Source organism: Salvelinus fontinalis, chromosome 24 (assembly GCF_029448725.1).
Source record: "Salvelinus fontinalis isolate EN_2023a chromosome 24, ASM2944872v1, whole genome shotgun sequence".
Lineage (NCBI taxonomy): Eukaryota > Metazoa > Chordata > Actinopteri > Salmoniformes > Salmonidae > Salvelinus > Salvelinus fontinalis.
Window position 1 is genome coordinate 23,149,803 of NC_074688.1, and position 15,370 is coordinate 23,165,172.

At 43.6% G+C, this 15,370-nt stretch overlaps 1 protein-coding gene across 3 annotated transcripts in view; it reads right to left on the reverse strand.

The window, feature by feature from the left end:
• Nucleotides 1-2,550: 2,550 nt before the first annotated feature.
• Nucleotides 2,551-15,370, reverse strand: part of LOC129822180 (leucine-rich repeat and fibronectin type III domain-containing protein 1-like) — a 122,777-nt gene continuing 109,957 nt past the window's right edge. For all 3 annotated transcript variants that reach the window (XM_055880238.1, XM_055880237.1, XM_055880236.1), the window contains exons 4-5: nt 7,979-9,417; nt 2,551-4,372 (exon numbers count right to left, since the gene is read on the reverse strand). In XM_055880238.1, coding sequence (XP_055736213.1) covers nt 3,457-4,372; nt 7,979-9,375 — 2,313 coding nt within the window. In that variant the 5' untranslated portion in view covers nt 9,376-9,417 and the 3' untranslated portion in view covers nt 2,551-3,456. The remainder of the gene's footprint in view (nt 4,373-7,978; nt 9,418-15,370) is intronic.

A 15,370-nucleotide genomic window follows, 5' to 3' on the forward strand; every position in this document is an offset into this window, starting at 1 on the left:
AGGCAAATAGTGTGGCTTGCAATTTATCACAATATACTGTACTTCAGGTGAGCAAAATCTAGAGACTTCCTTAGATTTCGTGCACCAGCTGTAGTTTACAAATATGCACAGACCGACCCCCCCCCCCCCCCCCGTCTTACCTATCTTGCCGGTGCAACGTATATCCCGCTAGCCGAATATCCATGTCGTCATTCAGCCACGATTCCGTGAAACGTAGGATATTACGGTTTTTGATGTCCTGTTGGTAGGATATTCGTGATCGTACCTCATCTAATTTATTGTCCAATGATTGCACGTTGGCGAGTAGTGTTGACGGTAACGGCAGCTTTCCCAGTCGCCTTCCCCGGGTCCTGACCAGGCATCCGGCTCTTTGTCCTCTGTACCTGCGTCGCTTCCTCTTGCAAATACCGGGGATGTCGGTCCTGTGGGGTATTTGGAGAATGTCCTGTGCGTCGTCTTTGTTGTAGAAATCTCACTATTTGCTTCAATACAGTAACTGTTGCATTGTTATAATGCCTGATTTGTCTTTTCAGGGAGAGAGACCGTGGTGATGATCAGAATGGGCATTGGAGAAAGTAAAAGTCCAGACTTAAAACAGCCAAATCAAAACATCTTAAGAAGTCCTCCAAGAAGAAGAAAGAGGAAAAGCGAAGGACAGGTGAGTCAGACGGAGTCCAGCAATGACACGAGCGACAATGTCAAACAGGAACAGAAGAGGAAAAGCAGCAAGAGCAAACATAAGAGGAAAAAGAGGGAGAGAGAGGAGAGCAGCTCAGAGGAGGATGATGATAAGGAGGAGGAGAGAAGGAGGAAATGATAGATGGACTCCCACAGAGACTCAGGACCAGAGTCACACAAGAAGAGGAGGAAAAACTGGAAAGCAGGAGAGGACAAATCGGAGGACAGTTCTGTGGATTGAACCTTTTTCCATTGGCAGCCAGTAACCTGTACCCTCATACTGCTCAACCCCCTTTCAGTTGATGAAAGTGAGTGGGCAAAGCTTTCACAGTTACACCCCACTTCCACTTTAGTGCCCATTGTTTCCCACTAGATTTGTTGTGAACACAGCATCACCATAGCTAATTGCTAGACATGTTTGTGATTTATCCAATAACAAGACAACTGAGGAATTGGCTAAAGTACAAATACAACTTTTGAACAGACCTACTGGCAGGGGAAAGCATATCGTTCTTCCCTTAGCTTTCCTCTGCAATACTCTTCTGTTCTGTACTTCTCTTTCTGTGTACAGCTGAGCACAAACCTGTGTTCTCCCCTAAGGGCATTCAGCAGTACCTCACCTTCTGTTACTGGCAGTGCTCAAGCTGCAGTGCTCAGATAGTGAGCTGACACTGCACAAATATGGACTAAACGAAAGCCACCTAATTCCACCTCATGACAAGCTGATTGACTGCAGAGCCTTGTCTCATAGTTAGTGTCCTGGCTCGACTTTAGCTGTTATACTATGGAAAATGATGACATTTTATGCAGATTTCCCAACCAATTGTGACAATCTTTTCTGCATTTTTTAATTCAGTATTTATTTTTTAAATTGTGATTTATGGGAGTCGGGATTTAACGGAATGTCAGGTGGGACATTGAAAAATAAAATGCATATTTAGTTGTTTTCTGAAAATGTACTCTGGTTATCACACCATACTTTTGGACAGGAAGGACATATCACATGGATCTCATGTTATGACTACAGGATATCTACATGACTATCATTCACTAGTCTTCTCTGTAGGCCTATAGCCTTTCTATTTCATGAGCATGAATTTTACTCTTCATGCATCCAATTTTATGAAATATTGCTTCCATTTGCCCCTTGGGTTGAATACATCCAGAACTGGGTACCATTAACCATATAACGTTGTATAAATGGTGTACGGTTTCCCTCTAGTGTTAAGTTTCTACAGTACTCGCTGTAGATTTAATGTACATGAAAATGGAATAGGTCAGCACTGAATGAGAATCTCTACATTACTATATAAACTACTTTTAAGAGACCTGCTGAAAAAGGTGCTATCGTCTAAAACAGGTTTGAGCTTCATAGTTTTATTCTTACGTAGAGAGCAGGCCACTGCTATATGGTATCTTTTCAAGTTCATGCCTTTCTCCTTAATGATCATCACACTGTACAAGGTTAATTTATTATTTAGTGGAAGGGCGAGGAGGCCTACAGGGTCTAATATCCTGTTATCTATGGTGCGTTGTTTCCACCTGGTGGCTCAACAGTGTATAACACCCTGAGGATTGATTGACTCATGGCTGCTTTTGACTTCATCAGAATAAATAATTTATTTGTGACATATAAAGCAACATTGTTTCTGACCTGATGTTTGTTTACTTTGACAACAGCTTCCTTTGAGACCCTTGAAGTCTCCCACATGTTTGTCTCAACAGGCACAAGATATGATATCTTAATATATATTTGATAAGATACATGCCTTAATGCATATAGGCCTTCCCACTGATCCATGTGCAAGCAGCTTTCATGATTTTGATGAAAGGATCCAGGATGACCATAAGAAAAGGACAGTGCACCACCGGTACAGTTAACCCACACAAAAAATTTAATACCCTCTCATAAGGGATCAGTGGTCCAAACCTTGTCATACTAAATAGGGGGAAGTGTGAGGACGCAGGTTTTTAATGTAAAAACTTGTGGCCAACACCCAAATGCTCAGTAAAAAGTTGTGACATATGACTTATATAGTACACATACACCAATGTTTTTAATATACTTCTATATGTATTTTTTTTGTTTTTTATCTAGACCAGCCAGATACAATACCGATTAATATACAGTCACATCAGGAACAATACCTAGTAATATCATACAGTCCAACCAGCATGGAGGAGTCCACAGGTTTTTCAGGTCCATCCTCTGCTAATGTTTGAAATTGGCATGTGTATAGTTCTATAATCTTTTTATTACTGTATAGACTGGTGTGATACTTGTTCTCGTATCGTCGTGTCTTCGTGTGCAAAAGTCTTTGAAAGAACCCAAAGGATGATCAACATACAGGATACCTGGTTGTTCACTTTACAGTGGGGTCTTTTTAACAAGGAAAAGTTACAAATGCCCCAACCCTTGGCATGTCATAGACCAAAAAAATCTCAAAGAATCACTCCCCATGAAACAGGGGGAAAACCATGATAGAAAGGAAAGTTAATGACTACAATGAGCAGCATCCTCCATTCGTACATATTTTAGAATAAGGCACTGCTGCAGAAACTAATGAAATGGCCGACAACTCTCTGTGTCGCTCTGGGAGTATGAGGGGAGGCAGGATGAAAGGGGACTGTGTTCTTCTCCAGCAACTCTCTGAGTCTGTGTGTGTATGCATGTAGCTTTATTTGTTAGATGTGTAAATGTGTCAAACTGTTGTTGTTGTGTGTGTGTGTGTGTGTGTGTGTGTCTTTGAGAGAGCCAGAGAGGCCAGGCTGTATCTCTTACACCGTGCTCTCCAGCATCCATTCAGTGCTGCTGAAAGTGACTCTCCGGTTAGCGAGCGGCGAGGACTCCACGTTGAGCTGGTTGGTGGACTTGTGCCGCCTCGTCCGCGCTCTGCGGGGGTAACTGTGGCTCTGAAATATGGAGTAGTCTCCCCCGTCAAAGCTGAACCTGTGCCTAGTTCGTGCCAGCTCATTATTAAACCCCATGTTGGCCAGGGTTGTCTTCTTGTCCTTGAGCCTGGGGGCCTCCTTAGTGCCGGCGTTGGGACCTAAGAGACACAAGGACATTGTGGACCCCGTCAGGCTGCTTTCTGTCTGTGTGTCCTCTGACGGGGGGCCAGATCCAGAGCGCTGGGCGTCCAGGCTGGTCCTCCTCACCTTGTCCGTGAGCAGGGGGGGCAGCTCCACTTCCAGGATGGCTGTGGTGGCCAGAGGAGTGTCCCACTCCCTCTTGTCACTATCGACCTTCAGCACTAGGGCCATGCACTCCTTGGCTGCCACCGTTTGGGCTTCTCTCTGGTGGCTGTCCTCAGAAGGCTGCTTGGAGGTGGAGCGCTGGAGTCTGTGCTGGCTGCCGTTGGTCTGGGAGTGCATGCTGGAGCTGACCTTGACCTTGCTGTCCTCTGGGCTGCTGTGGGCTTTGTAGCGGATCATGAGAATGATGATAAACACCAGCACTGAAGCCACAATGATGCCGCCAATGATGATTATCATGGTGCCGCCCAGAAACTGGCTGTGGATGAAGCGGCACTGGCTGACCTCGCTGGCCGTGTGGAACTGGACACAGCCCACCACGCGCGTGGCCGTCAGAGAGGTGATGCCGTCGTCGTACACCGCCAGGACACACAGGTCATACTCCCGGCCCGCCGCCAGGTCGTTGATCAGGAAGGTCTTACTGGTGGAAGGGATCATTCTGCAGAAAAAAGGAAGGAATACATGAGTGGTGAAGGTTAGCTTTGCCAGGGCAGTTTTGACTCCCCCCTTCAGTTACCACCAATATGCTGTATGGAACAAAAGAGTGCCAGACATTGTCACACTGCATTCCCATTAACGGCATGCACGTAAGGAGATTTAACCTGACACTAAGGTGTTTGAAAAAACACTGAAAAAAGACAGCCATGCCAACTTGCTTCAGCTCCAGTGAGGCTTTAAATATCTCCCATATATTTGGAGCCCAAGTAAAGACAACAGTGCTGACACTTGACTTCTAGGCAATGTTACATGGTGACAGTGCAAAAAATCTCCCCCAGCATTTTATGTATACTATGATTGCAAAAGTTAAACAGCAAGGTGACAAACAAGCCATCACTATATATATGTATATATATTGTATATGTCACAACATCTTCAAGGAAGGACAACGCAGGCTTCTGGCCAAATGCCCAAGTTTGATGTTGTGTGAAATAAACACATTGTCTGTGAACATGAAGGAGAAAGACGTTGTCTTTAGGCGGACATCTGTGTTAATATAATTAGAAACATGACAATTTTCCCCTCAAGGAACACTTTGATGGTTGTCACTTGTAGGTAATAATATATCACCTAAAGACTAAACAACACGCAGGTCACTGTTTAAACACAGGGGAGAACATTATACAGGAGAATAGCTAATTAAATCAGAAACGATAAAATTAGCAAAGTCAACCAACAACAACGACAGCTTTAAACTTGACCTTTTGATTCCTTTGAGAAAACTTTCCAGTTCACTGTTTTAATTTGTGCCCCGGTATTGGTGGTGCTGGGTCAAATAGACACACATCCAATAGACCTAAGTACTCTCAATTCAATAAGGGTATTTGAATGAGTAATACAAAATGGCAGTGTTAGCACATACTGTGCAATCGGAAAGTATTCAGACCCCTTCCCTTTTTCTACATTTTGTTTGGTTACAGCCTTATTATAAAATTGATTAAATAAATAAAACTCCTCATCAATCTACACACAATAACCCATAATAACAAAGTGAAAACAGGTTTTTAGAAATGTTTGCAAATGTGTTACAAATAAAAAACAGAAATATCTTATTTACATAAGTATTCAGGCCCTTTGCTATGAGACTCGAAATTAAGCTCAGGTGCATCCTGTTTCCATTGATCATCCTTGAGATGTTTCTACAACTGGATTGGAGTCCAACTGTGGTAAATTCAATTGATTGGACATGATTTGGAAAGGCACACACCTGTCTATATAAGGTCCCACAGTTGACAGTGCATGTCAGAGCAAAAACCAAGCCATGAGGTCGAAGGAATTGCTCGTGGAGCTCCAAGACAGGAATGAGTCGAGGCACAGATCTGGGGAAGGTCCCCAAGAACACAGAGGCCTCCATCATTCTTAAATGGAAAAAGTTTGGAACCCCCAAGACTATTCCTAAAGCTGGCCGCCCAGCAAAACTGAGCAATCAGGGGAGAAGGGCCTTGGTCAGGGAGGTGACCAAGAACCTGATGGTCACTCTGACAGAGCTCCAGAGTTCCTCTGTGGAGATAGGAGAACCTTACAGAAAGACAACCTTCTCTGCAGCACTCAACCAATCAGGCCTTTATGGTTGAGTGGCCAGACGGAAGCCACTCCTCAGTAAAAGGCACATGACAGCACGCTTGGAGTTTGCCAAAAGGCAATTCAGTGGTCTGATGAAACCAAGATTGAACTCTTTGGCCCCCAAATGCCAAGCGTCACGTCTGGAGGAAACCTGGCACCATCCTTATGGTGAAGCATGGTGGTGGCAGTATCATGCTGTGGGGATATTCTTCAGCGGCGAGACTGGGAGACTAGTCAGGATCGAGGGAAAGATGAACGGAGCAAAGTACAGAGAGATCCTTGATGGAAACCTGCTCCAGAGCGCCCAGGATGAAGGTTCACCTTCCAACAGGACAACAACCCTAAGCACATACGTAGCAAAGACAACGCAGGAGTGGCTTCGGGACAAGTCTCTGAATGTCCTTAAGTGGCCCAGCCAGAGCCCAGATTTGAACCTGATCCATGTAAATTACAGCCTCGAGTCTTCTTGGGTATGACGCCTCAAGTTTGGCACACCTGTATTTGGAGAGTTTTCCCCCATTTTTCTCTGCAGATCCACTCAAGCTCTGTCAGGGTGGATGGGGAGTGTCGCTACACAGCTATTTTCAGGTCTCCCCAGAGATGTTGGATCGGGTTCAAATCCGAGCTTAAAGAAATATCACATTTACATAAGTATTCAGACCCTTTATTCAGTACTTTGTTGAAGCACCTTTGGCACCAAATACTTATGCAAATGTGATATTTCTTTAACCTGTTTTTGCTTTGTCATTATGGGGTATTGTGTGTAGATTGATGAGGGAAAAAAATATTTAATACATTTTAGAATAAGGATGTAACGTAAACAAATGTGGAAAAAGTCAAGGGGTCTGAATACTTTCCGAATACACTGAATTTCTCTTTTAAGATGGACTGAAATTAATGATTTAATTGGAGTAGACATGAGTCATTCATCAATGTGAAATAATTTACATGTTTTAATATCTATCATATTAAACAGGGTTACCCTAATGTTCCACTGATAGTAATTAAAATGTGAGAAGCCTCTATCTGCAGAAGTTAGCATGCTCATGTCCCAGAATCTGACTCACGGGTGTCCTAGGCACAATTATGTCCTATTGGGATTATGTTAAGGGAAGGGGTTATTGTTGGGTTGGGGTTAAGGACTGGGATGTGATAGTGCCTGCTGAACCTGGATAATAATTGAGACAAAAGGGTACGTTTAAGCAATAAGGCCTGAGGGGGTGTGGTAAAGGGCTGTTCTTAAAAAATGTGCAACGTGGATTGCCTGGATACAGCCCTTAGCCGTGGTATATTGGCCATATATCACAAACCCCAGAGGTGCCTTATTGCTATTATAAACTGGTTATCAACATCATTAGAGCAGTAAAAATAAATGTTTTGTCATACCCGTGGTATACGGTCTGATATACCACGGCTGTCAGCCAATCAGCATTCAGGGATTGTACCACCCAGTTTATAATTACTCTCTAAAGGCCAAGTCATATGTCTTAATCGTGTAATCTTTGTTTTCTCATAGGCTTAGAGCTAATAAACTGGAAATGTAAAGTCATACTATGCATTTGTATAAATTTTAATCAACGTATGGTCTGTTCATACCCTCTTTTATCCCTAAACCACAATATATTTTGTGCATACTTAAATGTAGTGACATAATTAATCATACAGCACCTATTCAGCTCTGGGAGTTATGGATGTATTATAATGGACTGTCATGCCATTCAGCAGATGGGCATTCCAGATGGCTCAGAACGTCTCCAGAGCTGGTTCAGAACCCCACCCCACCGCAGCCTCATCCCCACCCACACCCCCTTTTTTTGTTGAATTGAATGTCCTTGTCTATAACTGTTCTGTACTTGTCATGTATTTGTACGTTTTATGTGGACCCCAGGAGGAGTAGCTGCTGCACTAAACCCCCTTTCCACCAGCTCCAGTCCTCCAGCCCTAGTGCTCCCATTCCTCCAGCACCAGCCCCCACATGGCTTACCTGTAAACCAGTGTGTCGTCTGCAGTGCTGTTGTACTGAATCTGGTACATCCTGATGCCTGGGATGTGGCGCTCGGAGGGCCAGCGAATCACAGCCGAGGAGGAGGTCAACTCGACCACCACCACCCTCCTGTCCTGGTGCTTGTCATGGCCCTTGGTGTCGTTGCCTGACTTGGAGGAGGTGGTGATGTCAGAGAGGCCCCGATCAGCCTCGCGCATGTGGTGCAATGTGTTGTTTACGAACAGGGGCAGAGGGATCATGTTGATCTCCACGGCAGCTGTGGCGATGCCTGCAGCATTAGAGGCCACACAGTTGAAGGCACCGCTGTCCTTCAGGGTGGTGATGAGGATGTCCAAGGTACCGTTGTCATACAGGATGGTGCGGGAGTTGTTGTGCACCAGTTTGCCGTCTGGGAAGCGCCAGTGGATGGCCGGGTCTGGGTCTCCCATGGCCTTGCACTTGAGGGTGACCCCCTGGCCCTCCATGACGTAGGGCTTGGTGGATAGGTTCTTGGTGATGAGCGGGGGCTCACAGATGAACTCCTCCTCCTGGATGGACCAGAAGTACTTGTCCATGAGGTGGTCCGGGGAGGCGCATGTCTCCAGGTCGTCGTGCCGTGTCAGTCTGCGGAGCCACAGCAGTTCACAGTTACAATGGAGAGGGTTCCCTCCGAAGCTCACTGCCAGGGAGGACGGGTTGGAGCCCTTGGCGTCTGACAGCACCTGGGCGTGCTGAAACAGGCTGTCTGGAGGTAGCTTCTGCAGCCGGTTGGAGGTCATATCCAGACGAACCAGCTTGGTGAGGAGCGTGAAAGTCCCAGCTCCAATGTGATCAATCAGGTTGTGATCAAGGGTGAGGGTGTTGATGTGGCTCATCCTGCCTATCTCCTCCCACGGCAGGGTCCTCAGGTTGTTGTTGGACAGATCCAGGTCCTCGATGGTTGACACAAACTCATCAAAGGAGGTAGGGGCCACGTGGTGGATCTGGTTGTTCCCCAGTATGAGGTGGCGGAGGTTGACCAAGCCTTTGAAGTGGTCGCTCTTGATGACACTGAGGCGGTTGCCGTCCATGTGGAGGGCTCGTAGGGAGCGCAGGCCCAGGAAGGCATGGGGCGTGATCTGGCTGATGGTGTTACGGGACAGGGTGAGGTGGACCAGGCTGGTCATGTTGAAAAAGTCTTTCCTGCGGATAATGGTGATGAAGTTGTCTGTGAGGCGCAGCTCCACGGTCTTGCGGTCGATGGTTGGGGGCACAAACAGCAGACCAGTCTTAGCACAGAGCAGAGTTAGAGTGGGGGAGAGGTGCTGGCAGATGCAGCGGCCGGGGCAGTTGTAGCCCTTCACCAGCACCGCACACAGAAGTACACACAGCAGCACACACACAACCAGCCGCTCCATGGTCTGTCTGTCTGTCTGTCTGTCTGTGTCAACTTCCAGATCCTGGAACAGATAAAGATAGAGATAGAGAGAGAAATGGCAGAGATACGTTAAAACTGGTTTATTTGGGGCGTTTAAAATCATATCATTTTGATTGAACAGATGTTACACAAATGGAGTCATCAACCAAGATGATGAAAACTGCTAGTAGGGTACCGATCACCAGAGAGACATGTGAGACATGTTACACGTTGTTGTGAGATGATAGAAGACTGAACCCCAGCCCACCCATTATTCCAGTAAGAAAACACAGAATCGCCAGCAAAACAAACGGGTTAATATGCCAGCAGACTGCTGCATCAATGTCGATCCCTTACAAATTTGAATAATTACAGTGTCGTTTTTACACTGAGCTAATATGTCATAAACTTCCCTGTCATACCGTATGGTTTGTGTGTTTTTCTAGCTCTGAACTTCACAACAGTGTAGGGAATTAAGGGGAGAAAGGGTGCTTGTCAGCACTGCTTAAGGATTTATATGACCTTTTCGTGCTCCCTTCACTCTTCATACTTCAGAAATGTGCTGCAGAATTAGACATGAGTTTGTCAAGTAAATCATAGCAACAAAACATGAAGGTGAAAAGTGAGATGAGAGACCTTGGTTCTAAATCCATCAGTTGGAGGTATTATTAGATGGTTCTTAGGTGTTGAGGCTGATCTTCAGATTCTCTGATCCCCATTTAGTGCTATTGATTCCAGCTCTGTGAGAGCGTAAGTGACAGGTGCAAAAAGAGAACCTTGGGTGTAATAACCACCAAATCCCAATGGAACCCCATTCTTTCATGACGGCTGCCATATTGCCATGCAGTAGTTTTTCCTATTTTCGGCATCAATCTTTGTTGCTCATGCATTTAACCCTTGATGTTTATCACAGATGGAGACCATTCAGGGATATGATGATAACTGACTGTTCTCCACAGGTAACCAATCATTCCTGGCTATGTGTTTTGAAAATAACAACTGTCTACTTGTCTAGACTGCCAGGCTTTTGATTTGTCTTTAGCTTGCCTTTTGTCTTTTCCTGTGGATCAGATGTTCTTTCCATTTCTTTATCGTATTTCACACATCAAGTGATTCATACCATATGACATGAATCTTTTGATTGTTGTACTGTATTGAAAAAAAAGATATTCAACTTTTTGTTCAATGAAACTCAAGATATAGAGAGCAGAACATTAACAATATCTACTAAGTTTGACTACAACAGTCTATTTTATTCCTATATGTATATATCCTATATGTAAATTTACATTGAGGTCAAATCTGTTCTTCACACAGGGAACGGGGGGGTTCTTCTATGAGACAGAATGTCTTTCTAAACTCCAGATAGAATCCATTTATATAGAAAAGCCCCTTTATTGCTGGCAGCACACTATGCCTGGCTTGTGTAAATTCATTCTCCCAATGTGACCTTTTTTAGAAGCTTGGGAGTTTACATTAATGAAGTAGATTGTAAACAAATCTTATTTCATACAACAAAAGTCTTACACAATGTGTTCTTGGTTAGGCTGAAAATATGTTTCATCACTGCAAAAATAACTTTGTCTCATATACTTTTAGGTAGAATATTGTTCTCCAATAATTGTGTAAGCATTCGAATGGTAACTAGGCCACAGAGCTCATGGTTTCTCTGAGGACCATCTGTGCTCTAGCGTTTCCTGCCATCACCGTCGCGGATACTCTATTGATCTCTCAGCATCTCCGGTGAAGAAAAAAAAACTTTGTTGCCAAGGCAACTCCGGTGTAGAATGTAGGTCTTTGAATCACATTAAGATGTTAAGCTGCCAGAAAAACGAGGCTTCAATCCTAATGGAGATAGGGAAGATAAGGACATTTACAAGACCTTGTATCAGCCAACCACTTCACAACCACACTAAGTGTGTCTATAGGTGAGCAGTACGTGAGGAGCATATAAAACTATGCATTGGAATTCAAGTGCAAACTGAAATGAATGAAATAGTAATACACTGGTGGCAATGCTGTCTTTGTATTTGATCAGTGGCGACCCGTCATTCAGGGCACCTGTTTTGAGCACCACACTTTTAGGGGGGGGCTTGCCTGTTTTGAGCACCACACTTTTAGGGGGGGGCTTGCCTGTTTTGAGCACCACACTTTTAGGGGGGGGCTTGCCTGTTTTGAGCACCACACTTTTAGGGGGGGCTTGCCTGTTTTGAGCACCACACTTTTAGGGGGGGCTTGCCTGTTTTGAGCACCACACTTTTAGGGGGGGGGCTTGCCTGTTTTGAGCACCACACTTTTAGGGGGGGGCTTGCCTGTTTTGAGCACCACACTTTTAGGGGGGGGCTTGCCTGTTTTGAGCACCACACTTTTAGGGGGGGGCTTGCCTGTTTTGAGCACCACACTTTTAGGGGGGGCTTGCCTGTTTTGAGCACCACACTTTTAGGGGGGGCTTGCCTGTTTTGAGCACCACACTTTTAGGGGGGGGCTTGCCTGTTTTGCTTGTTATTTTGGCATTAATATGTGTCACATATCAGTTTGCAAACAATGTAAAAAAAAAAATATATATATACATTTCATAGAGACATTTCTTGAGTTAGGCAGCTCCAAAATGCAGGTGTTTCAGCCTAGCTCAGTGCTTTCTGTTGTGGTGGGGCTAGCCAGCAGACAATACAGAGTGTTGTGCCTGATTTGCTCAGTTTTCTGTCACTCGTGGTACAGTAGTCATCCCTAATTCTAAGGTTAGAGCTTGAAAATGTTTGCCCCTTGGGTTCTGCCATAGAGTTATATTAGAAGTGCCCATCCAAGAAGTCTCAAGGTCATTGGCCACAGAATGAAATCAAATCACGTTATATCTACAGTAGTTTTGATTGGACTCAACATCTTACTTTCAAAGTCTTAGCTAGCAGTCATCATCAAGTCGACAATCCTTTTTAATCCTTGTCATCTGAAGAGAAATAATGAAGAGAAATTATAGATAAAACATATCGGTGCTCATCGGCCATGGACACAAAGATTACACAACAAGTTGGAAATCCAAATTCAACAATGAGTCATTTGGAAGGAATCAGTGGCAAGCTGCAGGCGTTGCAAAGAAACCACTAACGTTAGCCTGCTATTCAACAGAATGGCTGTTTTTCCCCCCGAGTTCCGCCATAAATCCAGAGAATGCCAGACTTTGATGACAAAATTTCCCACAAAGGACCGCTGCGCCACCTTCACAAGGTGAGTCTCAGACTAAAACGCCTGTGAGTTAACTCAAAGCGATTTGCACAGATTTATCTTAAAATAGTCGTAGATTTAGCCTGTTCTGGATTAAACAAAGCCGATTGCAAGAGGGAGGATTAGAGCTACTCTAGGACTAAATTGAAGTTTAAATGAATCCTTCAAAGAGGCGGAAGTGGCAAGATGGCGGACTGAAAACAGCTATGTAGGCCACCTCAAGATAAAAACGTAATATTCAATATCGGTCAATTAGACTAAATATTAGCACAACACAATCTGGTGGGTAATAACCTTCAATCTGGATAACAGCACAAAACAAATCATGAGACTAGAGAAATTTATCGACAAATATTATGAAAACAAATATTATGAAAACAAGCAACACCCTAACATGACGGCGAGTAAGACGGGGGAACCTATTTCAAAACGAAAACGCAACTCTTCTACAGACATGGACAATTTAATATTTTCACCACCGGGATTGGTAAAGGTCGAAACCGATCTGTTAAAATCAATAAATGACAAACGGGGTATACTTGAACTAGTCAGTAAGGATATAAAAGAGTTGAAGGCCTCGAGATGAGTGATGAAAAAGCTGCGACATTGGAGACTGATACAAACAAGCTAAAAGAGACAGTCAATAAGATTGAAACCGAAGTTAATGAACTTAAAAAGGAGAACATCGTTCTGAGAGAAGCCTTACTTGACATACAGACTAGGTCCATGAGAGAGAATCTGGTACTTACAGGTATCCAGGAGAAAGAAGGAGAAGTTCCTGAATATGTAGTTAGAGAGTTCCGCCTTACAGCGCTTCAGATTCCACACGAAGCTATCAACAAAATCCAACTCGAATGTGTACACCGCTTCAGGCAGAGGTATGAACGCCCAATTGTTGCCAAATGTTCTTTCTTCAAATATAAAGTAATGGTTAAAAGCCTGGGTAAAAGACTTGCTGGCATGAGTGACCAGTTCCCGAAGGAAATTGCAGAACGGCGTAAAGTTCTGCATCCAATTTTCAAGGAAAATAGATTGAAAGGGAAACGGGTAGTTCTCGTCGTCGATAAACATGACAAAGTTTTCATAGAGTTGGCAAATAAGGAAACTCACAATTCTAGCCTGGTTATGGATTATAATAATACAACAAAAAATATGGCTTTTCTATCTATCTTCAAATATAACTAATTGGAACACAAAAGCACTAATTCAACATGGAGGAGATAAATGCTCAGTAAACAGAAGGCACAGTATGTGTGGATGGATGGTGTGGTGTGTTTTTTTTAGTGTTTGGAAAAGTGTGGTGTTGAGTGAGAAAGGAAATGGTTGCATGTCCCAGAACCAATGTATTGCTGTGAGCAGAGGTTGTGAGAGAGATTTCAATGTTGTTCAGATGAGGGATATACATTTTATAATGAATTATACCTCTTATTTATTTAATGTCCTATCATGGTGGAACAGCGTTTTAAAATAAATTATACATATCATTTATTTATTGTCCTATCATGGGGATCTAAATTTGTAAAATAAATTATACAGTACATATCATTTATTTATTTATGGTCCTATTTTGATGGAACGGTCCACAAACCTATACCCTAGACACCCACCTGTATGACCCAGATACTAAGGAGAAGTCATTGGGATGACAACGTATCGGATCACAAAAAATGTAACTTTTACATTACCGTGTAGTTTACCAATAAAATGGTCTGACGGGGATGTGGACATTCTCGGTATACAAATCCCGAAAGAAAGAAATGATCTCACTCCAATATATTTTTATAGAAAGTTAGCAAAAATAGATAAGATCTTGCTGACATGGAAAGGAAAATACCTATCTATTTGTGGAAAAATCACCCTGATTAACTCTTTAGTCATATCACAGTTCACCTATTTGCTTATGGTTTTGCCTACACATAGTGACCTGCTTTTTAAATTAGATGAACTAAAAATATTCAATTTTATTTGGAATGGCAAGCCAGGCAAAATTATTTAAGGTTACGTACACTAAGTTGACTGTGCCTTTAAACAGCTTGGAAAATTCTCAAAAATGGATGTCATGGCTTTAGAAACTTCTGATAGGCTAATTGACATCATTTGTGTCAATTGGAGGTGTACCTGTGAATGTATTTCAAGGCTTACATTCAAACTCAGTGCCTCTTTGCTTGACATCATGGGAAAATCAAAATAAATCAGCCAAGACCTCAGAAAAAAAATGTAGACCTCCACAAGTCTGGTTCATCCTTGGGAGCAATTTCCAAACGCCATGAAGGTACCACCTTCATCTGTACAAACAATAGTATGCAAGTATAAACACCATGGGACCACGCAGCTGTCATACAAGTCCTATATCGACAGAACCTGAAAAGGCCGCTCAACAAGGAAGAAGCCACTGCTCCAAAATCGCCATAAAAAAAGCCAGACTACGGTTTGCAACTGCACAAAGATCATACTTTTTTGAGAAATGTCCTCTGGTCTGATGAAACAAAAACAGAACTGTCTGGCCATAATGACCATCGTTATGTTTGGAGCAAAAAGGGGGAGGCTTGCAAGCAGAAGAACACCATCCCAACCATGAAGCACGGGGGTGGCAGCATCATGTTGTGGGGGTGCTTTGCTGCAGGAGGGACTGGTGCACTTCACAAAATAGATGGCATTATGAGGAAAGAAAAGTATGTGTATATATTGAAGCAACATCTCAAGACATCAGTCAGGAAGTTAAAGCTTGGTCGCAAATGGGACTTCCAAATGGACAATGACCCCAAGCACACTTCCAA